The sequence below is a fragment of the Phodopus roborovskii genome, unplaced genomic scaffold (genome assembly GCF_943737965.1).
Source record: "Phodopus roborovskii unplaced genomic scaffold, PHOROB, whole genome shotgun sequence".
NCBI classification, from domain to species: Eukaryota; Metazoa; Chordata; class Mammalia; order Rodentia; family Cricetidae; genus Phodopus; species Phodopus roborovskii.
The window spans coordinates 6,583,558-6,608,457 of record NW_026125444.1 but is presented as its reverse complement, the minus strand read 5'-3'; the positions used below and the strand labels follow the sequence as shown (position 1 = coordinate 6,608,457).

General features: G+C 37.0%; 1 protein-coding gene across 1 annotated transcript in view; it reads right to left on the bottom strand.

The window, feature by feature from the left end:
• Positions 1–24,900, bottom strand: part of Cftr (CF transmembrane conductance regulator) — a 137,023-nt gene that overhangs the window by 18,449 nt on the left and 93,674 nt on the right. The window contains exons 18-22 of the mRNA XM_051175727.1: positions 24,615–24,694; positions 22,100–22,250; positions 20,638–20,865; positions 17,337–17,437; positions 4,086–4,337 (exon numbers count right to left, since the gene is read on the bottom strand). Coding sequence (XP_051031684.1) covers positions 4,086–4,337; positions 17,337–17,437; positions 20,638–20,865; positions 22,100–22,250; positions 24,615–24,694 — 812 coding nt within the window. The remainder of the gene's footprint in view (positions 1–4,085; positions 4,338–17,336; positions 17,438–20,637; positions 20,866–22,099; positions 22,251–24,614; positions 24,695–24,900) is intronic.

Sequence of the window (24,900 nt, the reverse complement as noted above, 5' to 3'; positions counted from 1 at the left end):
CACTTCTCCCAGAGGGAAGAAATTCAGTTCTCATGTTGGGATAACACTGGGCCGAGAGGCAATTAATAAATATTTTCTTTACCTTTAAACCCTCTGGCTCTGGCTGTTGCTCTGATTTCCTCACATCAAAGTACTGACATGTGTTATGTCTGACCAGTTTTTCAACAGCAAGGCACCTAATTGGTTTATACCCTAACAAAGTCGTCTTGTTGAATGAATAATTGTCACATAATAATTATCTTCTTACTTGTAAAAGTACTTCCTGCAAATAAGCTCTTAAGACATATCCTAAGCTCAAGTCAATGTTTTTTAGTAACTTCAATGCACCTCATTTCTGAGAATTCTGAATCAAGATAAATCAAACTACGATGTGGAGAGCCAAGTTGTGTTGAGCTGGGTAAGAGCAGGAGGTGCACTGTGTTCTGAGTAGATCAACTGTGGTGTAGTTCCTTTAAGGTACCCTACTGCACTTTGACAGGCAGCAGAGGGAAATGTAATTATCTTATTTCCTTGTGGTCTACAGAAACAAAGACAGCCAGTCAAATAAAATGTAGATTCATGAGGTGACTATAAGTGACACCGTTTAGTTTTAGTAAAACATATAGGCTACTCAAATTATTAAATGACTCAGCAACCTCACTCCTGATTTTATAAAGACAGATGAGGTATATGTTTAACAAATCAAACACGTGTTTAGGAGTGTTGATTTGATCGGAACACTGATATGATAATGAACCATTGTTGGCACTGTATTTTGAATAAACTACAACTGGAGATAGTAGCTAACGTGACCAAAATAAATGCTAAAAGAATAGATCCTTAAGTGACTAAATACTTACAGGACTATCCAGTACTAAAATAAATGCAATGTGTTGAAGAATTTGGTAAATATAGATGTATTAGGATAGATATAATTCCCAATTAAAACATTATAACCCCTGTCTTTATTTTGTGGGAATATAAGGTTCACATGTGAGGCACTGTAGATGAGACAGAGAGAGGAGAGAGAGAGAGAGACAGAGAGACAGAGGGGGAGAGAGGAGAGAGAGAGAGAGAGAGAGAGAGAGAGAGAGAGAGAGAGAGAGAGAGAGAGAGAGAGAGCCTGATTTAGAATCTACTTCAGAAAATGATCTGGCTGTTAAAATTTTAGATTAAAAAAAATCAAATGCTTTCAAGGAAAACTTTGAGATTACAAAGGATAAAAGGATTCTTTGTGTGTATTGTTGGGGATTAAAGCCAGGGTGTCAGTATGCAGGGTAAGCAGTCTACCAACTAAGCTATGCACCAAGCCCCAAAATGGATTTTTAAGGAAAAAATTGTTAAGTACTTAGAATATTCTTCTTGCATTGAAAGTGAAACAACAAAAAAATAAATTTTGTGAAATATCTGATTAAGAGCCAATAAAACAGGACATTTTCTCCTGAAACAGCTTCCATGAACAAAAATGTTTTAATACAAAGGTTAAGTAATTTTTCTACACAAAATATTTATTTTTTCATATAGCTAAAGATACTAAATTCATTAAAATTAAGATTAATATTTAAGCTCTGAATTTTCAACTGCATTTTAATAAGCAATTTGCCTAAAATTGACTTTGCATAATATTTTGCAATATCAAAAATATGTGAATATATTTGGATTTATTTATTAGTTTAATTCAGCATATGTTTGAAGCATCCTGTTATAATTTGAAGGCAAGAGTGTGGAATTGACATTCTATAGACAACTATTCAGAATGCTATTTTAAGGGTCAATTCCAATTCTAAAGAAGCATCTGACATACTAGTAGGATTAAGTCATTCATGTGGAGCTAGGACACAAACTACTTTTTTTTTTTTTTTTTATGGAATTTCATGACAAGATTTCTCTGTGTAACAGCCTTGGTGTTCTCCTGAAACTTGCTTTGTAGATAGATCATGCTGGCCTTGAACTCATAAGATCCACCTGTTTCTACCTACTGAGTCTGGGTTCAAAAGTGTGCACCACCACTGCTGGGCAAGAAGATTTTCTTCTAGAGTGCAGCCTAACTGACTTTAAGAAACAGAAATATTTTAGTGCCAGCCCACTCTAAATATTCTCTACTATCTAAAGTGATGAGCAAGCTGGTGGCACTTACAAATTCACAGCTTAAGGCATAATTTCTCTAACCTACTAAGACTTAGCCATAGGGCTACAGAACTCTACAAGCCAACATGTATCCAGTCTATTACAAATAACCTCTTATTACAGTCCTTTTGCCTAAGCATATCATGCATGTTTACCTTTCAGAAAACAATTACTAAACATGCTAAAAAAAGGAAAAAGTAAATAATAAGCAATATTAGGACAGAAGAAGTCATATGTGACTAGGACACTATAAAATAGACTGGGAATGTAAAACAACTATGATGAATGTGATAAAGGTTTATAATGGAAAGTTAACATTTAGAAATAGATGGATCATTGGTAAACAGAAAGGGGTCATTCTAAAGACAGAATCAAAAGAATTCTAAAACTATGGCAAAAAAATATACTCCAACAAAGATAAAGAATGCTTCAATGAGGTCAGTAATACTTTGATATGTTTGACCTTGAGGTTATGTCAATAAAAGCAGGCAGCATAAAAAAATGCCTCAGGGGCAAAAAAAAAAAAAAAAAAAAAAAAACAAACAAAAAATGACAGGACAGCCAAGAAACCTGACACAACTAGGAAAAAATGTAATGTGTAAATACCGAAAAGAGGAGACTGGAAATAAAGGAGAGAGGGTAATATTTCAAACAATAGTTACCAATAATCCCCCCTGAAAATTAGTGTCATATACTCAATACATATACAGAGAAAAACATGCCGAATATTGCTCTTAGCCAAAGAACCATAAAACAGCAATCATCTTGAAGCTACAAAAATTATCAGTGTAAAAATCTTAAAGAAAGCCTACTTAGGCAAATACATTATTTATAAAAAATTTAGATAAGAATTATTTAGAACTTTATGGATGCCATAAAAGCAGGATATGAAAGGAGAAAAAGAGGAAAAGCAAAACCCACTGAATTACAGTTGTGTAGCTTGTCAAGCTGTCTTTTAAAAGTGAAGGCCACAGGAGAAGCTACCAAACGAACATACAGGCACTACTGTGTTGTCAACAGACTTGTTTGGGAAGATATGCTAAGAAAAGTTCTTCAGAGAAAAAGAAAGATGCAACTCAGATCTACAAAAAATTGCAAACATGGACCTAATTGATGGAAGGAAGTACTTTAGAAAGGAATTGAAGTGGCAACAAAATAAGAAATCTTACTTTCTTACTCTTAATGGACCTAACAGAAAAGTTTACTCAAAAGCATTTTAACATGTATTTGCTCACTCAGGATATGTAAATACAAGAAAGGAAGCATAGACAGAATGTAGAACACAGGAGGGAGAAACTGGGACAATAAGGTACTGATGCTATCTATGTTGTAACAGTTTTATTTTCAAATGGACCTGGACTCGTTATAAATATATATTGTCAATTTGAACAACAGAAAGAAAAGGGATGAAAATAAAAATAGGAATAAAGAACAAGAGTAGGGAACAAAACCAAGAAGAAGCTGTAAGTACAACTGCGCATGTTCTTGGGATCTAAAAGCACTGCTTGAAAGAAGGAGGTTGGCAGGGTGGCCCAAAGAACTAAGTCAGACCTCCAAATTGTCCATAGAAAGTCAAGTTTAAAGCTTCATATAAATTAAGGCATGGATAAAGTTACAGTATGCTCACTAATTGATTTGTTGCTACTGTTTATAGTGATGGCTGTATTTTTTTTGGCACATGTTATGTGTTTAATAGCATCTACAATTAGGAAATCTGTAGTTAATTACATATTTTACAAGAACAGTTGTACTCCAGGATAGTCACATTTGTAATGAACCTATTGTAAAGATTCAGACCTCTGCAACTCAAATTTCATGTGGAATATAATGACTTCCCACAGTATCACCTTCAACAATATATATAGAATCATGATTCTATAATGACATTACTAATGGGTTTTACTATCATTGCAATGGTTGTTGGGACTCACTGAATATATTGAAACTCACTAACAAAGTAAGTAATGTTGAAATCTCACCCTCTGGCCAGGACTTATTGAAAAAGAAATGTTCTCTAGTATGGCATTCTTGTCATTCCCATATTTCACAGTGAGGTTTTTGACAACCATTTCACCCCCAGAGGGCCAGATATCAGTTTTCTTCACATGTTCATTCTCAATAACCAAAACTTGAGGTGACTCTTCGGGATGTAGTCCTTTCATTATATTTGTACACTCACTTTCTTCTTTTGGTATATCAATAAACTTGAAGACTCTGCTCACAGATCGCATCTGGAATGAAAATAACAGCATTTCTGTTTGTTGCAGAACTATAGACAGTGCCATAATTAATTTGATATAACCTAAAAAAAAAAGAAACTTGTAAATTATTATGCAAGCTACCTGTCACTTGGTTATTTGTCAGGGTTTTCAGTGAAGTAACAGGAAATAACCAGATATAATTTAAAGCTTAACCATAGAATCAACTAAGACTTGTATAATTGGGTTCTGTAGAGACCTGTTTATTTTTGTGATTGCTTAAATCTCAGTTACACAGTCTACACACAAATAACAAAAATATTCTCAATGATGTCAAAGAGAAATAATTCCTCTTATGCTGTGTTCATTGCCTTGGTCTACACTGCCATCCAACAGCATGCTGCCTGCTTGGAGATGTGGTCACTGTCATTGCCAGCTCTTGTACACACCATTCAGTTGCTAGCAGAGCTATTTAAAAGCCTTGCTGTTTTTTTTTTTTTTTTTTTTTTTTTTTTTTTGCTGCTTATGCTGAGTCAGGAAACCTCCCTTAAAGGAACCACGCAAACCTCTGTTTGTCTCTAGCAAAGCAGAGTCCAACTGAGAAAAATGCTGCTATCAAGAAGCCTTGCTTGTCTCTGTTCTTTTGTTCTAAAACCCTTTCTTAAGCATTTGTTAAGTTTTAAGTGGAAGTTCTTTGACCCATGTTGGGCGCCATTTTGTTGAGTATGTTTTTTCCTGGCCTGTTCTCACTGCCGTGCCAGCCCCAAATAACACATAGACATATAATTCTGTTGACCAGTTACTAGTTTCTTATTGGCTAGCTATGTCTTAAATATTAACCCATTTCTATTAATCTAAGTATTTCCATGTGGTCTTATCTTACCAGAGAGAGGGGCTGGCGTTCTACTCTCTCCGTCCTCCATGTTGAATCTCCTCCCTACAGCTTCCTCTCTCCTCCTTGTCTCCTAGTCCCATCTATCTTGCTTTCCTATTGGCCAACAGTGTTTTATTCATTAATCAACACAAGAAACATATATACAGAATGGCATCTCCCATCACTGCACAACACTGTACAATCAGTATGTTGTTATAAAATATAGCACACTTTCAAACCACTGCAGTGTTCTGTCTTTCTCTACCTACAATTTTGTATGTTGACTCAGCTATGAGTAGACTTCTGATGCTTAGTCAATTTTTAGTGAGTCCATAATGCTCCAATTTAAGTCATTGAACAGTCAGGAAGTTAAAAGTTTACACTGGTTAATAATTTACTTAAAATAAATTTCCATCATTAGCAAAATATGAAAGGTTATATTTTCAAGTAAATATGTATTTACAGTTATAGTGTGGTTTCTTCTTTCTGCTATAACATGATTACCCCCCTTCCCCTTTGAGTAGAGATATCATTGGATTTGGTGGCTATGTGGTAAAATAAGCAGAACATTATACACTGACAGTTAGGTCTATGGTATAGTGATAGAGATTGACACTCCACAGAAGGGAGGAAAGTCCTGAACCCTTACCTGGTGTTACAACCATTAGTCCCTCTTGCTTCCCCTTTGTGGCACTTTGAATTCAAATGGTCCCTATAAGCTCATAGGGAGTGGCACTATTAAGAGGTGTGGCCTTGTTAAAGTAGGTGTGGCCTTGGTGGAGGAAGTATGTCCTATGCTCAAGCTATGCCTAATTCAGTCTACTTCTTGTTGCCTGTGGGTCAAGATATAGAATTCTCAGATATTTCTCTAGAACCATGTCTGCTTGCATATCACCATGTCCTCTCAAGATGATAATGAATTAATCCTGTAAACTGTAAGCCACCCCAATTAAATGTTTTCAATTATAAGAGTTACTGTGGTCATGGTGTCTCTTCACAGAAATATAAACTCTAATTAAAACATTCCCCCCCCCCCTTTCCAGCTGCAAGTGATCTTTGGAGAACCTACAGTACATAGAAAGAAAGGAAGTGGGAAGTTAACTAAGAGGAAGAAGTCATCATCCACGATGGAGATGGAATTTGTAATAAAGTGTTTATGTTCTCCCACGGTCTACAACCTATCATCTATGCTACTTTAAGCCCAGTAAACCCCCTGTTCACCAAGTCAGATTTTGATGAAATTCTTACTTTCATCTGTCTTCAGTGTCTGGTTGGGGGTAAAAAGATGATTGTTGACATTTCCTCAAGAAAAGTTAATGTAACAATGTGACATAAATCTTTCAATACAATATTCAGTAAAGTACATTTTAGTGCATACAGAAATGAATGAACTTGGCTACTTAAAGGGCTACTTAATACTTCTGAAACACACATTGATATGCAATAGATACTATCTGAATAATAGGTACTGTTTGAATGAAGACAAATGACTATAGGAATAAGTAAGTACATACAAATAAATACCTTAATTTTGGTAGTTTTGAAAGGTGCAAGCACTTAAACATATACTCTCCAACAGTGACAGGAACAATTAAGGGCAAATCCAGTATATATGACATTAAATGTGCAAAATGGGACATACTTATCAGATGTTAAAAGCCAAAGTTTGCAGCTTGTTTCTAGATACTTAAAAATTACCAAGTCTTAAGGAACTGTTCCTTAACCCAAAAACACTTTATTTCTTAACAGTGAGCACTCTCAATAACATAAAACAAAGTATAATTCAATTCAGTATATGAGAACACTTTCTCACAGCCAACAAAGTAGCAAGTGCAGGCACATTCAACACTGTTTTATAACTACTGAAATGCCATAATGGAATATATTAGTCATTAACCAATTCCTTGAACCTCAAGGCTGTCAGAATGCTGATTGCATCTAGGAGAAATCACATCAAAACCAGAGCAGAGAATTCAATGATGGTCTTTCAAGTTTCAAAATTGGCTTTCGGCAGCCCACAGACTTGGAAAAGATCTTCACCAGCCCCACATCTGACAGAGGGCTGATCTCCAAAACATACAAAGAACTCAAGGAACTAGTCACCAAAACACCAAATAACCCTATTAAAAAGTGGGGTACAGAACTGAATAGAGAATTCTCAATGGAGGAATCCAAAGTGGCTAAAAGACACTTAAGAAAGTGCTTAACATCCTTAGTCACCAGGGAAATGCAAATCAAAACAACTTTGAGATACCATCTTACTCCTGTCAGAATGGCTAAAATTCAAAACACCAATGACAGCTTATGCTGGTGAGGATGTGGAAAAAGGGGAACACTCCTCCACTGCTGGTGAGAGTGCAAACTTGTAAAGCCATTTTGGAGATAAGTATGGTGGTTCTTCAGGAAAATGGGAATCAGTCTACCACAGGTATATACCCAAATGATCCACATCCACACAACAAAAACATCTGTTCAACTATGTTCATAGCAACATTATTTGTAATAGCAAATAGGAGGAACCTAAGAGATTCACATACATGGTCCCTCACAGAAGAGGAAAGGAACAAGATCTCCTGAGCATATGGGGAGGGGCAGTGAGTGGAGAGGGAGTTAGGAGAAAGAGAAGGGGAGGATAGGAGAACATGTGGGACTAGGAAGATGAGAGCAAGAAAAGATATACCATAATGGAGGGAGCCATTATAGGTTTGAAGAGAAAACTGACTCTAAAGAAATGTCCAGAGACCTACAAGGATAACCCCAACTAACAATCTGAGCAACAGTGGAAAGGCTACCTTAAATGCCCTTCCCTGATAATGAGATTGATAACTAACTTATATGCTACCATAGAGCCCTCTTCTAGTAGTTGATAGAAACAAGCAGACATCCACATCTAAACATTGAGCCAAACTCCTGGAATCCAGTTGCAGAGAGGGAGGAGTGATAAGGGGTCAAGACCAGGCTACAGAAACCCACAGAGATAGCTGACCTGAACAAGGAGGAGCTCACGGACCCCAGACTGATATCTGGGAAACCAGCATTGGTCTGACTCAGACCCCCTGAACATGGGTCTCAGTTAGAAGGCCTAGGCAGTCTAAAGGACCTCTGACAGTGGAACCAGGATGTACCCCTGGTGCACGAAAGGACTTTGGGAGCACATTCCCCATGGAAGGATACTCCCTTATCCTAGAGGCAGGAGGGAGGGCCTAGACCGCCTAGACCCTACTCCAAATGACTTGACAGATTTAGATGATCCCTTCTGGAAGGCATCACCCTCCCTGTGGAGTGAGGAAGGAAATGGGATGGGAGGTTGGGGGGCATGGGAAGGAGGGAGAGGGAACTGGGATCTATATATAAAATAAGAAATATATATATATATATATATATATATATATATATACACACACACACACACACATATACATATATATATATGCTAAAATAAAGACAATTTCATATAAACAAAAATTTGGCTTTTCAAAGTCAAGACATAATGACAGTTTGACATTTTCAGTCAAGTGAACATTGTCTTTTAAGATTTCAAAGGCCAAGGCCCAAGTAAGGCATATAACTGTAAGTACTCATTGTTTCCAAGAAACTGATCACTTGAGGTCAGGCTCTGGTGTCAGTCTAGGCAAGAAAGCATGACTTAAAATGAAAATCGCTAGCCTAAAACACTGAAGCAATAGTGTTTTTGCAAAAATGTGGCCAGAGATGAACTTAGGATGATTGGTATGAAGCCATCATACCATCCACAATATGAAGCAAAAAGAAGTTTCCCATTATTAAGGGCAGCATTGTGTATTCCAAGGCACATGGAGGAAACCAAGAAAAAGTTCAGCAAAAATAGAGATGACAGATCAGGACAGAGTCTCCCAGACCATTCTTCTAGACAAGATAGGAACATTGGTGAATCAGAGGCATAGAGCCTAGAAGATCAACTCTACTTAGAACCTGGCTAGATGTCTAAATTAACCAAAATTCTTCTCTCCACTCAGCAAAAAAAAAAAAAAAAAAAAAAAAAAAAGTTCAAATAGTAAATAACTTTAACTACAGCAAAGTTGAAGCCATTTTCACTGTATGCTTGACTGCTTGACTTCATTGTCAAAGATTCATACTCTCTATAAAAATGAATCTTAGGTTTGTGGAAAGCTTGAGCAATTTGGTAATGCTTCTTAAGAAAATATTCAAATTATACCTATCAAATTAAATATATAGCTATTAATGTCAAACTGTAAAGTGAGGGGCCCATCCTTCCTGGAAATGGGACTAAATGGTAGAAACGTCCTAAATTGAGAAAACTAGAGGTAGCCCCTGCCGTGCTAGTCATGCTAATGATCCTCTATCTGAAGGACGGTCCAACTTATGCCTCTCTTGAATCTACCCTTTCCCTAAACCTAGTAGTTATGAAAGGGATTGTAAATGTCCCTCAAAGCCATCTTAGTCCGAAGATGAGGGGGCTTTTGGGACATAGTAAAAATACTGGGAGACAAAGTATAACCAGGAGAGGTAGGGCCCTGTGGGTTTGTCCTTGAGGAAATTATCTCCCATCCTAACTACCTCCCCCAACTTCCTGGCTTCTGTGAGGTAAGTTAGCCTTCTCTGCCACATTTTCCTGTTGCCATGATACTCAGCCTTACCAAAGGCCTAAGGTACATGTGGGTGATCATGTCCTGAAGCCTCCGAGATGTGAGCCAAAACAAATGCTTCATCTTTCCATGCTGTTTGTATCAGGTATTTGGTCACTGTGACAGAAATCTGACTAACTCCAGGGCCTCTGAAAGGCTTGATGCAAGTGAGCAGACATGAAGCTTACATCTCCTGGTTTTGTGATTAATCCATTCTACCTGTTACAGTAATTGTTCATAGTATTTCTTATTGTACTCAGAAAATTCAAATCACCTAGTGTTTAACACCATGAAGTAATTTAAAGTTTGGTTCCTAATGAAGCCACTGTTTTCTTTCCCATGTAGTAATAATAGTAGTGTTGTGAGAATGTCAAGGTTTGTCTTCAAGCCTGGGGGTTTATAGCTCAGCCTCTCAGTCTGAGGGTGGACAATGCTGACTGGATTCAATAGAAGTTACAGCATACATGGCTAATTCTAGTCTCACATATTTGTTTTCATGAAACTTTTAAAATCTACTTAATTCTTTTTTAAAAGAATGTCTATTATACATTTCCATGTGATACATAAGAACCATGATATCATAGTGATGGAAGGTATCTCTGAGTTGGAAATTGTAACAGCTTTAATAATGACATATTCCCTAATCTCACTGTGCTGTTTCCTCTGCATAGAAGTGTTATGAGGGAAGCAGTATAGGCATCTCTGACCAGGAATGCAAGTCACCCTCATGGCCAGGAAAGGTCTCTCTCTGTGTGGCAACAGTTAAATTACAATGAGGTTAGACAGGGATTAGCATTTTTTTCTCATACTTTGAAAACAACATGAGGGTCAGGTACTAAAACACTGACTCTATTCTTCATTATTGAGAGGCAAACTTAACATGACATAGACTCTGTATGGCTCTATGAAACTGTAATATTTGCCAAGATGAAGTGAGAATTTTGCTTGAGATAGATGTGCTTCTAACTGTTGGTATATTACTTAATTCATTAAGAGCCAAAACTTTCCACTGAATATCTTGAGGAGGAGTTGATCCATAAAATTGAATGTCATTATCTTTATATTAATGTCTAAATGTACTAATCTAAGCATCATGATAATAATGATGATGGCAGTAACAAAAAGTAGTTCAACAGCTTCCTCTCAATGTTACTTTAAAAGGGAAGCATTTCAGTCAAGATGAAAATGACTCTGGATTTTCTTGTTCATCCTTTGTTCCTAATTATAGAGGAATCCAGAAATGTCTCACAGAAATATTGCTATATTCACTTTGGTTGTTTAGAAGTCAGGACTACTAAGTTACGCTTTAGCGACCAAACACTCCAAAGCCAGTGCTAGAGAAAAATGCCATGATTGGATTTAGAAAGATCTTGATGAGGATGCAGTAATGTCTCAGTGATAAAAAAAAAAAAAAAAAAAAAAACACTACCTGTTCTTCCAGAGTTATCTTGGTTTTGATTCACAACATCTATAGAGCAACAAACAACCCAAGTTCCAGGGGATCTAACACCCTCTACTGGCCTCCATTGACACACGGTATGTATGTGGTAAATAGACGAAGGCAAAACATCCATATACATTAAAAAAATAAAATCATGATCATTCAGCTAAAAATTCCTGCAACTACAACAGTGTCCTGCCAGCCAGATACCCTGGTGTAATAGTGGCACAAGTATTATAGACTACACCACCATTATTTGATTGGAGTAAAGACCTATTCCATGATATAGAATCCTTACTACATATTTCTAAAGTGGCCAAGAACCCGAGACTACATGGACCACAGTGTAAAGCCTACTGCTATTATTCATCTAAAAGAATATAACAACAAAATGGCTCTTAGTGACATATTGCTGTGCCTACAGACCAGTGCCTCACTTAGCCCTCACTGGTGAAACCTTTTTATTGCAGAATATAATAAATTAACAAAAAGATCCACAACTAGAACAGAGAAGGAGAAAACCCCTCCCCCTCAAAGCTGAAGGATCTAGAGGAAGAGGAGGTAGCAAGATATAAGAGCCAGAGTTGGTGGATGACTCCAAGGAAACAGTGTAACCCAAACAAAAACAAGCTGACACACATTCAAATTCATATAAACTGTGAGAGCATACAAAAGACCTGCACATGTTCAGACAAAAATGCAAGCACTGTGGTTGTGAGATACACACACACACACACACACACACACACACACACACACACACACACAAAACGTGCACCTGTAGTGTCCCATTTGGGCATGGTCACAGATGCAGATGTGACCAGTTAAAAGGATTGAACTGGGGCTTGGGAGCCCCTTCTCCGGGTCACAGAGTATCTGAGTGGCAGGTTCTGCATGCTTGGAGTGGGAGCCTGTGAAGATCATTCATTTCCTGTGTAAGTTATTTTCTCCTAATAAAATCTACTTCATCTTACTGTTCAGGCATCCTGTTTTCCACACACAATATCACTGAGGAGAAATGGGCACAAATGTCTCAACCCCCAACCAAGATACAATTTGCAAGTGATACCTGCTAGGAAAGAGAAAAATCAGTTTTCATCAAATCTACCATACTCCAAAGCAGGCCTCATGTACAGAAGTAGTTGGGCAAGACAATATATAAGCATATGGAATAGAATATGACATAATGACCATATTTCTGATCAGCCTTGGTCTAAGGGTATAATTACTGGAAGATTGAAGAACCACTAGCAAATCATTTTGTTCTTTGTCAACGATGCTTACATAAATACCTACACTATATACAAAGGATAATGCTGACTGACAGAAGGCTTTGTAGAAGTTACAATTTTTAAAAATCTAGATGCTTAGGAAAAAGACTGAAATTTTGATAGGATATTTTGATTTTTTGTTTTAGAGATGTTTTTATTAAAATTATTATATATTTTCATACAGCATATTTTGACCATATTCTTTCCTCTCCCCCCAAACTCCTAACAGATCATCTTCCCATCTATCCAACTTCATATTCTCTCTCTCTTCTGTTTCTAAAACAAAAAACCCTTGAAAATCAAAATAAAGTAAAAATAATAACACAAAAATTACCAGAGATGAAATAAAACACACAATGTCTATGGCTGCTTTGTCCTACAAAGGTTGGGTTGAGTTGCTGTCATGGGCCCATAAGCTTACAAAGCTGAAACTATTAATTATTTCACCCTTAATAGAAAAAGTTTGCTTATCATTATGACATGACTCACAGAAAATCAAAGCAAAAATGAACTTGCCAAATCACTTAATCCAGTGATTCAAAGGCCTAGACACACATCAGAATCACCCACACAGTGGGTGTCAAAACACAGACAACAGGTCCAGTCACCTTGCCCCCAGCAGAAGAACTAAGTTCACCAGTCTTTATGAACCTCAAGAAGCTTTACTCGGGCATTTTTTCATAGTCAGCCAGATTAAGAGTCCATGATCTAATCCATTCTTTCGTTGTACAAATGAGAAAAATCTAAACCAGGAAATTAAAGTGGCAGGCACAAAGCCCTAACCATTTTCCAAGCTTATCACACATTTTTGTACACTCCTGAGCAATTCCTGAGGGAGCTCATACAGTTCTTGTACGAATTCTAGGCTTGAGAATATCATACTACTATTTAGTTTTTCTTCACTGGCTGCAGTAACACTGAGCTAAAGGTTTTAGATCAGCAATAGCAACTGCAGACTATCAATAGATTTCAATATTTAAGATGGCTATGGCGTGTGGTTTTTGTCAGATCTGGAATAATGCCTACATACACCAAAACATTTCATCTCACAGAAGAAGAAAATAAGAGTCTGGAAATGGGGAGTGATGACTTGCCTAAAGACACTCAACTTTTAAGTGCTGGGCCAGAATGAAATACAAGGCTCTCTGTGGGTGGGGTGGATGGGTATATGCCTTGAAAAATACACCACAAAGACTTGTAAGATCAACAACAAACCACAACCAAGCTACCATTAAAAGGAGGCAAGACAAAGAGGATAAATTAATTCCTCTGTCAGATCCTTAAAACAGAAACTTCTTTCAATACGAGAGCATTCTGTAACAGCAGCCATAAAGAAAAGAAAGTTTTCCTTTTTCCCCTCCCACCACATTTCACATTGCTCATTCTACAATTAGTCACTTGATCTTCAGTGGGACCCAAAATAAACACAGGTGATGAAAGCACAAAGGAGAAACAGAGGGAGCTTGTATTGACAGAAAACTCTCCTCAGATTGCACCAACCATGCAAGAACTTTCTGGAACTCCATTAATGGGGCGGCTCTAAATGGAAGCCTTGTAAATTCATTGTCCTTAACCTGATGGCTTCCTTCCTTCCTTTTATCAGGGACATACAGTTCAGTTCAGTTCAACAGGGTAATTATCTAGTGGAAACAGGGATGCCTATCTACTGGTTTTCTTGGAAAACTAAGGCAGTAGCATTCACATATTAAGATTCAATTTTTGTTCCCTCTGTGCTTAACAGTTCTGGAAAAAATATGAGTTATCAAATAAAGAAATTATGTGTAAGCAACCCCTTAGTCATCAGATCCTGAATAGTGCTAAGTGTGAAACATTACCTTTTACACCCTTGCAGGCTCTTGCCTTCCAGACAAAGGGAGCAGAACCTTTGTTTTATTTTAAGTGTCCCTTAAGAACCTGTGTGTATTTTGGGGAGATGTACAGGAACCCTAGCATGTCAAATCTACTAGAAAGTAATCTATCTGCATGTTTTATGGATGCATGGAGGTGTCAAGATGGTAGCTGGATATGTTTAGAGGACGAGAGAGAGGTATACACTAAACATGTGAATCTATGATTCATCATGAGACAGCTTTGAATCATGGGGTTAGATAACAATAGATAGAGAGAACGCAGATAGAAGATACCTATAAGGCAAGTGATGTTTAAAAAGATACAAGAGATGACAGTCCAGAAGACAACAGGAAAATGAAGAAGTATAAGGTTTCATACATGGAAAATACTGCTCAACAATTGCAAGAGACAAAGATAGGGCTTTGTGCATGACATGCTGTTTATTGTGACTTAAGTGGCTGATGAAAATAAAATAAACTGTGTGAAGAATGGAAGATATAACAGAGAAAGGCAATCTCTTGGGAAGTTTTGCTGTTAAGAGATCAAAGAGGTAAGGTAGGAACTGGAGACCAAATGACAATATTCACTGATAAGGCTCAAAGGGGGTAGAGAACTGTACAGTATTTGTCTGTATGTAGAAGCAAGGAACAGTGAGGATGGGTACATATATTTAGAGTGGCTACAAGCCTATATAAGAACTCATGCTAATAAGAAAAGAGCTAATAGAGAACAGTGAGGCAATTATTTCTGGTCATTTATTGCTGTGAGATATGTAGCAAGGTCACTGGCTAAGAGTTTAAGGAATGGAATTCTTAGGATGTCTAAAAGGATACAGGAATAAAGGAGAGAGCTATTTTGGGGAATAAATAAGGAACTTATTATGAAAACATAATAGATGGGTTGATGGATAGTTCTGGGTATCAACATTCCATATATGTAATCATAAATACAACATAACTTGAGGTAGCAGTCGTATTGTTAAGATACTGGATTTAATAGTTGAATACTGAAGAAAGCAAGAGGTCTGTTGGGTAACAGCAGAGAAAGAAAACCAAGTTACATTGCTATGTTTACAACTTAGTCAAACTGACTCTGCTCCATTGTTTAAATTGGGACAGATTAGTAAATGAAGTAATTGCTCCAACTACAGAGACTATATCCTACACAGCCCTGCACACAATTTTAAAATGATGTCTGTGGCAAAGAAAACATGTGTTTGTTGCATTTAAAACTCAGATCTTTGGAAATGCAGTTACAAACACAGTAAGGTAAAATGACATCACACCGAGTGTTTGCTTAGGGTTGTAAAACCCTTGATGGTTCCATCAGGTGGACATAAAATTTGGAGGCCCTGTTCAGATGTTCTCCCCCTGACTCCCAAAGGAAGAGGTGAAAATAAAACCACTATTAGGTAGTTTTAGCAGTGCTGCAGATGAGAGTAGCATGATGGGAATTAGTAGCAGACAGGGACCACAAACACCCAGGAAGGCCCACCAGCAGTGCTTGGCAGGGATATAAAAACATACATATGCTCTTTGTTGTCAAACAAAAGAGCATAACTTTTAAAATGAAGTCAAATGCAAATATTGATATTTTCATAGGCCATAACATAGACACAATAGGTCCTTGTAAAAGTCCTTTCATACACCATGATAGATACAATGTCAAAGGATAGGGCACAAAGCCCAACACACCCATGGAGAAATCTGGAGAAGTAAAATACCTTAAATTGTCTCTCCTGGACACTAGACACATGGAGTGGAAATTTATTGAGCAAAGGTTTTGACATTGTATGTATATGCTATTCTAACAGGGAAGTCTAAACTTCATTTCAAAGACCATATTCAGCTGCCTTGGCCATATAGAGCTATAAAGGAAACCCAACACAAAATCTTAAACTTACTAAAAACTGTATGTTGTATTATGCGATTTGGTTTAGTACCTCAGTTGTACAGATCTTGATTGTAGAAAAAACCCACTGTGTTGCAATGTCAAAAGTTTGGTTATGCCATTAAGTCAAAGAATTAATGTTGCAAAGAGAATTGTGACTGTACAAGGTAAAGATATTTTTTTAAAGAAATAGGTAATATTTTGAATTATGAAGTCATAGTTCTAAGAATTCAAGGAAATAAACAGAAACACAGCATTTCTAGAATATTCTTCAGCTTACTTCCCACAGATACATATGTCTTCTAAGAGCTCTCAAAACAAGTACAACCAAGGACAAGTGTGGAAGAGATACCAGAAACCTGTCTAACTTAAAACCAAGAAAACTATATTTCAAGGAATTATTACGATACTTTAGCAAACTATGAAGACACATGGACAAGAAGATTTAAAAGATTTTATGTTTGGCCCTTGAGAAAAACTGATTATAGCAATTTTACAACCACATGAATTTGCATCGGAAAACATAAGTAAAAGGAGTTGCACAATGATTTTTACCTGGGGATTCTAGACCCTCCAGGAATGAAGTAATGAATGAATGAGTATATTTCAAAAGAAGAAAAAGAAAAACAAGAACCAAATGGTCAACAAGAAATAGACATTAAGATATCCTGACATTTTAATAGTTACTTCACACTTTTCAGGCTGGCAAAATTAAAAAGCCTGACTAAGAATGCCGCTGGAAACATTCACATACTCCATTAGCGGAAGTATATAGTAGCACGAGAGACCCCAGAGTAATTTGGCATAAGCTAGTGAAGTCGAGCTTGGGGAAATTCTATTTCCAGCAGTTCCTTCCACTCCTAGGATTTGCTTCAGAAAGCTCCTGAGCAAAGAGACTTGTACAAGATTGTTCATCATTTAATGCACGATACAGAAGGTCTTTAAATTTACCTGAACATTTTATTTCTTAAACTAGGTAGTGTCTCCTCTCTCTCTCTCTTTCTCTCTCTCTCTCCCTCTCTCTCTGTGTATTTTTGTTTTTATCTTCAACTTTTCATAAAATTAAAAATAGTAACTTACCAAGCTATCCACATCAATGCTGGTGTTTACAGCCCATTGCAAAGTACTCAAGATATTCATAGCTAAAGTTAGAATAATACCAGTCGATCCTTCTCCTTCACCTAGATATGGAAATATGAGTTGGGAGAAGGGCATGTTATCTCTCCTGTGAATTATTTTCTCAGATCTCTCTCAACACACATCATTTCATTCAAATTTCAATTTAATGCTTATTTAGCAATTCCTAGAAATAATAAGGCCCTCACAGAAAAAAAAAAAAAAAAAAAAAAAAACGCTCTCAGCCAATTTTTAAAGTCAATAGTGACTTAATATTGGAAAACTGTTGCACTTTTAAATGCCGTTTAGTCCCCCCCTTTTTAAATGTAAATTTGAAACAAGGTTGTTTTACATGTCAATCCCAGTTCCTTCACCCTCCCATCCTCCCCTATCACCTCCACCAAATGCCAGCCCACCCCCTTTCTGCTCCCCAGGGAGGGTGAGGCCTTCCATGGGGAGTCTTCAAAGTCTGTCATATTATTTGGGGCAGAGCCTAGGCTCTCCCCCATGTATCTATGGTGAGAAAGTATCCCTCTATGTGGGATGGGCTCACAAAGCCCATTCATATACTAGGGATAAATACTGATCTGCTACCAGAGGCCCCATAGACTGCCCAGTCCTCCCAACTAACACCCACATTCAGGGGATCTGGGTCAGTCCTATGCTGGTTTCCCAGATATCAGACTGGGGTGCATGAGCTCCCCATCATCCCAGTCAGCTGTTACTATGGGTTTCTCTAGTCTGGTCTTGACTCCTTTGCTCATCACTCCTCCTACTTTGTAACTGGATTCAGTTACTGAAGGTAAAAAGGCCTAGGTCCAAATGAGCTCCTGGACAAAAAGGTAAGGAGGGATGCATACATTTGAGTATCATGGGCAGACATGCTTAGCACCTTTGCAAAGGTCACTGTCTCTGCTAATCAGAGGTTGTCCAGAAGAAAGTTGACGTAGTGCCGTCAAATAACTAATGTCAGCCTTTTCTCAAGAGAGATGTTTGCCCACTATATTAAAAGAAAGAAGAAAAAAGACTAATATGCTTGAAAAGGACAGTGCTAACATGTCTTAGAGAAAATTTCTTTTAGGATTAGGATGGAAAACTAATTAAATTTTTTAAAAAAATTCAGAATTATGACCATAAACATTTCCAAGATAAATGTTAATAAATATTATTAATTCAGATTATCAAGCTCCAACTAATAGTGCTTAAATCTAGCAATAAACAGTTATAATAATGTTAGACACAGAGATGAATAAGTCATATTATTATTGACTGAAAATTTCCATGTCTACATTTTCTCTAATTTAGGTCCACCATAGACAGCACATATCTGCTTTTCTAACATCAACTAATTATTAAAAGTTCATCCAGGGCCTCTAGATATTTCTTGTTTGAAGGCTAAAAAAAGTAATATAAAATTTCAATGATTACAACAACAAGTAATGTAACAGTTACAGACAAGACTACACTGTTTTGAAAAGAATTATCACAGTATGTCGGTGTCTCTGTGAACACAAGAGCAATTAGAGAAGTTAATTGATGCCTGTAAGTTAATAGAAATTAATGTTAGTTGAGACCAACAGATTATGGTCAGTAATGGCTGAGGTCATGGGCTGTGCTTCTCATATCAACTAGAGGTACTGTACAATGCTGATTGTAATATGTTTTGTCTACTGACCTTGGTAAACCAGAACTCAGTAAAAATCTTACCTATTCCGATACAATATGTGATACATTGGCTTGAATTAATTATTAAGAAGTTTTACTCCATGTAATTTAGTCATATTTGATCCCCCTTTTAATTAGCATATATAAAAGTAATCAATACTCTGTCTCCCCAAATCATTTTTAAGGTACTCTTCTGCATAGTTGTAGAGTCACAGACAAGCCTATCCATTTATAGTCTTCTCACAGATTCGTTTCCTAGTGATGCATTGAGAAAGTAATGCATGGGGAAGTTGACCATCATCATAGCAGTTGTGTATCTGCAGGGGGCCCAAAGCCAAAAGGAGTCTGCTTTCTATCCATCCTCTCTAGGATTTTATAGGTAGGAGGAGGATCTTTACTGTTAATTCAAAAGGCAGAAAGGAGAGGTCACATGAAGTTCATGAGGTGTGATCCTTGACAACTAATCTTGAGGGGGTGAAGGAGGGAGAAGGAGACACAGAAAGAGAGAGAGAGGGAGGGAGGGAGGGAGGGAGAAAGGAAAAAAGGTAATAAAACACACAAGAGAGGGTTAAAGTGTCCATGGAAGGTTGAACAGGAGCCAGCATCTGTTCCAGAGACAGAAGCATGCCTATGCTTGACTCTCCAGTGCTGGTTCTTGTCCCTCCAGCTACCCAAGTGTGACACCCACCCTGAAGCTGCATGAGGCCTTGTGATAACTCATCAAATGGTGCTTCCTTTGGGTTTGAGAAGTTCTGTTCTTATAATCAAATGATGTTGCAAATCTGGCATTGGTGTGACATTCACTCTTAACTTCTGCCATAAATATAATATGCAATGTTTTATACATGAGAAAATGTTATATATAAAACATGTAGCATTTTGTCTCAGAAATTCAATACCTTAAAATGCAGGTACTTATTTATCTGTATAAATTTTTCTTTTCCTTTTCTTTTCCTTTTTTTTTTTTGGACATACATTATGTCACATCCTTTCTTTGTCTTTTTTGCTCAAAAATAGTAATTTCAGAACCTTCGTATTTGAAAGATAATGCAGTTTACCTAGATTATTTTACTTCTGTGGCAATTTTTATTCATCCAAAAATTCATATAAGACAAAGAATTTTACAAATAAGTAGTTGTTAGAAGACAAAAATTCACAGGAAAGGTGAAAGAAGTGTGCGTGTGTGTGTGTATGTGTGTGCGTGTGTGTGTGTGTGTGTGTGTGCGTGTGTGTGTCCCCAATTCAGAAAAGTCTTTTATAAAGAAATCTATTAATTCTGAAGTCAGGATTCTTTGCTAACATTACAATGAAAAGTTTTTTTTTTTTTCCTGTCAATCACATTTATGCCATCTGAATCAGTATCTCATCCTTTTTAGGCAGCGGAACTAGGGGAAAATACCATGTAAACCTTTAAACCCAATACATTATTTGGAAACAAGAGACATGCAAAGAAATCACTTGCACTGGTGAATAAGCTCCACACATCTTTTGAAACATCTGAAATATTTAATATAATTTTAATTTAAAATGGCATTTTATTCAATGACAGCAATTTTTATTTAGATGCTCAGCAAAGTTGTTAATAATAAGCTCACAGTACCTGTTGTCAAAATGGAAACGAAGGTAACCACAATGAAGAACAGGACGAAAATCATGTCTATCCTCATTTGAAACCAACGTAAGGTTGACAGATACATAAACCAGTTGGCAGTGTGTAAATTCAGGGCTTTGTGGAACAGAGTCTCAAAGTAAGGCTGGCGTCCAAAGGCACGAAGTGTCCATAGCCCTTTCAAGCTTGTCACAAGGTGGGTGAAAATTGGACTCCTGCCTGTGAATCATTCCATTGGAGATAATGTGAAGCTTGTAATACAGAACAGAATTTCACACTACTGTGATCTGACAAAGATTAACTTAGGAGTAACAACACCAAAAGCATCACTGGTTGAAGGGGCTTTTAACCAGAGAGGAGAGCTTACTTTTATAATGCACGGTCCCTCCCTTTTACTTGCCAAGCATGGGTGATAACTTAGTACAGAACTATTCTCCTTTACAACTCATATTTCTTGGCAAACAGTAGTCATTATCCTTGGATAATCCTAAATTACTAACTGCTGAGAAAATGAATTTTGTCCTTAGAGTCTATTTTCTAAACCTCTCAATGAAAATTTTCCTTGAACTGATTTAGCTTTTGGGTTTCAAAGAAGAAGCATTTTAAGCTTATTCTGTTAAAGAAAATTCCCCCACACCAAGGCTCCTTTTGAAAGGCATGCTCACTAAAGAACTCAAGCAAAGATTAACCGAAAGAAGCCAGGACATTAAGGAAAATGAAAAGTTCTGTCTGGTTTCACTTGAAATCTGGCAGAAACTCTGAGGAATAGAAGCATTACTGTTTTCACTTTGACCAGTGTAAAAAATTAAGAATGTCTATGAATAATCCTGGTAAGATTACATACTTGTTTGAAGGCCAAGACAAAGTCATACTGAATGACCAAATTAATCCATGTGTACTTGGGGAGAGTTTAGTGGGAGTATGCTTGCTACACAAGCATGAGGACCTGAGATTACGAAACACAGGGCCTGGCCTGAATGTCTATAATGCTAGGGGTAAAGACAGAGGGATCCCAGGGTCTCCCTGGCCAGTCATTCCAGATGAAACAGCAAGCTTAAGGTCTCTCTCCTCTCTCTCTCTCTCTCTCTCTCTCTCTCACACACACACACACACACACACACACACACACACACACACACACACACGAAGAAAGAAGGAAGGAGAGGAGAGAAAAGGAAAGGAAAAAATTAGAAAAGCAATTGACAAAGATTTTTAACATCAGCCTTTGCTTTCCACATAGGCCTGCATGGGCAAGCAAACCCCACCCCACCCCCCTACACACACACACACACACACACACACACACACACACACATATACCACTGTTATATAATATTAGACATTAAAGCAGGAAACTTATTTTTGGAAAGTAGGATAATGGTAGTGAATCACATAAAGCTCCTGTGGCTCCCTTAAGTCCAGGGGAACCCTGCACATCCATTCCATGCTGTACCTTCAGATTCCAGTTGTTTGAGTTGTTGGGAAGTATGAAGGAAATATGCTCTCAGTAAGATAAAGGCGACTAACCCAGGCACGGTTGCCAGGAAGATGTAGGGCTGTAAAACTGACACAACTATTATGGCTCCAATCACAATGAACAGCAACTGTTGGGTAAAGAAAGCATGGTGGTGAGGAAAGATATTTCCCTTTGGAAAGGGGACACAGTGTATTGGTGACTTATATATACACGTATTATTGCACTTGCAATAAGGAAACTGTGCATCCAAAGAGGATGCTATCTCAAAGGCAGTTTCTTCAGGCTACATGGAAAAAGTTTATAAAAATGTATAGTTTGCTGATACGTAAATTGTTGTTTTACATAGTGCTTTCTGATCTTAGGATGTTTTTATTTATTAGCTATGAACTGTATAATAAGTACACTTTACATGACTGATTTTCTTCATCCAATCCTTTGAAACAATGACTCTTTTGAAATAATACAAGTATAAATGTTAATCTTTGTGATTTTTGTTAAGAGACTTTTTAAATGGACCATTCTTAACAGAGCATTTTGAGTGACAAATATCTGTTTTAAATACTCGTGCAGGCAAGCTCCCTTTGTGAACCAAGGTTTTCATATTAAATATTGAAAGAAGTATTATTTAATGCCTTATTCCCTTCCCCAAACTCACCTATTTCAGTTGTAATAAAAAGATTATGGTAGGCGGTGCATTTAATTTGAAATTAAGCATTGTTTTGCCTACCAACACAGACATCTCTCTATATTACCTCCCAGAAAATTAGAATGCTGTTTGCAATATTGGTACATGTTTACCATATGGATGGTTTACATGACATCAAGTACAGGTTATTTTTAAAAGATAAAATGTGTCCTAATATTTATTTCTTAATAGCTCATTTGGGTATGCTAGCCATAAATAATAATCATTTTAAAGCCAACCTAGTGTAACTTCCATATGCTAATGAACGGGCCAATTCTTCACTAGGTTCCATGGTTGGCTAGCTTATGCCCTTACAGGGAATGGTCAGGGTGTATTTTAGATCTATGGAAATCTTTCAGTTGTTTGCTTCATCATGAAGCCATAACAGCTCTAGGACTTGAGCTGAAACTTTTCAAACTGCATGGACTTTAAAGCCATAACAAATGTAATAATAATAACAGTAATTTAATTTGTAGGATAAATATTTGAAGATCAACTCTCAGATTTCTGAGGTGAACTTTAAATTGACAGAAGACACTCAGTAGGCCATGAAAATAAGGAAATAATTATCACTCGGCACCATTTTTTAATACTTTAGCATATAGACCCAGATAGATGTCCTCATTCTAGTAAGTATCTAATTATACTGCATTGCATGATGTTGTATTTTATTAGTGTACTCATATTATGCACCTATGATTTACTTTCCTGGAATGGGGAACTAATCTCTAGTGTTAAATATATACAAAGTCACACTTTTGAGCACCTGAATCAAAACATGGGTTAAAAAATTCCAACAGGTGCTGCTACTGCTAAGTTATATCTTTAAACACAGCAATGAAGGAAATCCAAAACATGGTTCACTTAGAACAGTAAGTATATTTGATTATGTCAATCATATCAGAGGAGGTAAACCAACAGCTGCTTTCTCTGCATCTGCTGAAGTTGCTTGTGTATACACACGAGGGTGATAGTCCCTACTTTTTTTTAATTCAAATTCATTCTATATAGTATTATTTTGGAGAGAAGAGAAGGGAACAAGATATAAGAATGAGTCATCCCAATAAGGGCAGTGCTGTGTCCCAACTATTTCTTCAAGTGCGTTTGGTCTCTGAAGTATCAGGAAGCCATCAGGATTCTCAGAAGGCTATGCCTGGATCAACAGGCAAGGGTATCAGCTTACAACTCCCCTATGTTCTATAACCTTGGAGTCCAAATGTGGCTCAAGGTCACTTTCATTAACTGATTAGACAGTCAGCCTCACCACATGGCTATCCTTTAGATCTAGTCACACCTGTTATTGAGGGATAGCCCTCACAGAGTATGGATATTTCATTTTCTACATGTTTTCAACAAGCCATCTTCTTTCTATCTCTCCACTGGGTCCCATTTTGTGGAGAAACTGTTTGTCTAAATTGCATTACTCATGGGTAAGGTTGGATCGGAGTATAGCCTATCCAGGACTCCAATTTCATCTCAGTGTGGGACTTAAGAAGTGGAGGGTGCTATCAAGCAGTTAGATTTTATGGCCAGTTATTGGTAGAAGATGATCTTTTGAGCCCTTCAAATCAATCCACACAGATATTATATATCTAGAGGCGGGGCTGTCTGAAACAAACAGACCTGACTAATTACCGAGTTTGTTAAATTTGTGACTTTTAAAGACTGCTTTCCATGAAACTTAGTTGTTATCCAGGACTTCAACTATTATAGGGAAAAATTAGCAAATATTCTCTTGCCTCTTTTTGAAACTATTGAAAACACTTTATGGTAAATAGAAAACTCTTGATAATATGCTATACAAACCTGGATGAAGTCAAATATGGTAAGAGGTAGAAAGTCATCCAAAATTGCAACATCTTTGGAGAATCTGTTAATAATTCCACCTGTGATACAAATAACAATTCTCAAAAAGTAATCACATTTAAAAGGACTAATATATTTCATGCTAAATTTGGATTACAATCAAAGCATTTAGAATAAGAATTATCAACTAATTGGAAAATCAGGTACTTATCAAATAGCAGTTTTGCTCAAAATTCTAACTATGTATTGAAGTTATTGTCTCCTACTTTTGAACTTTTATAAAACA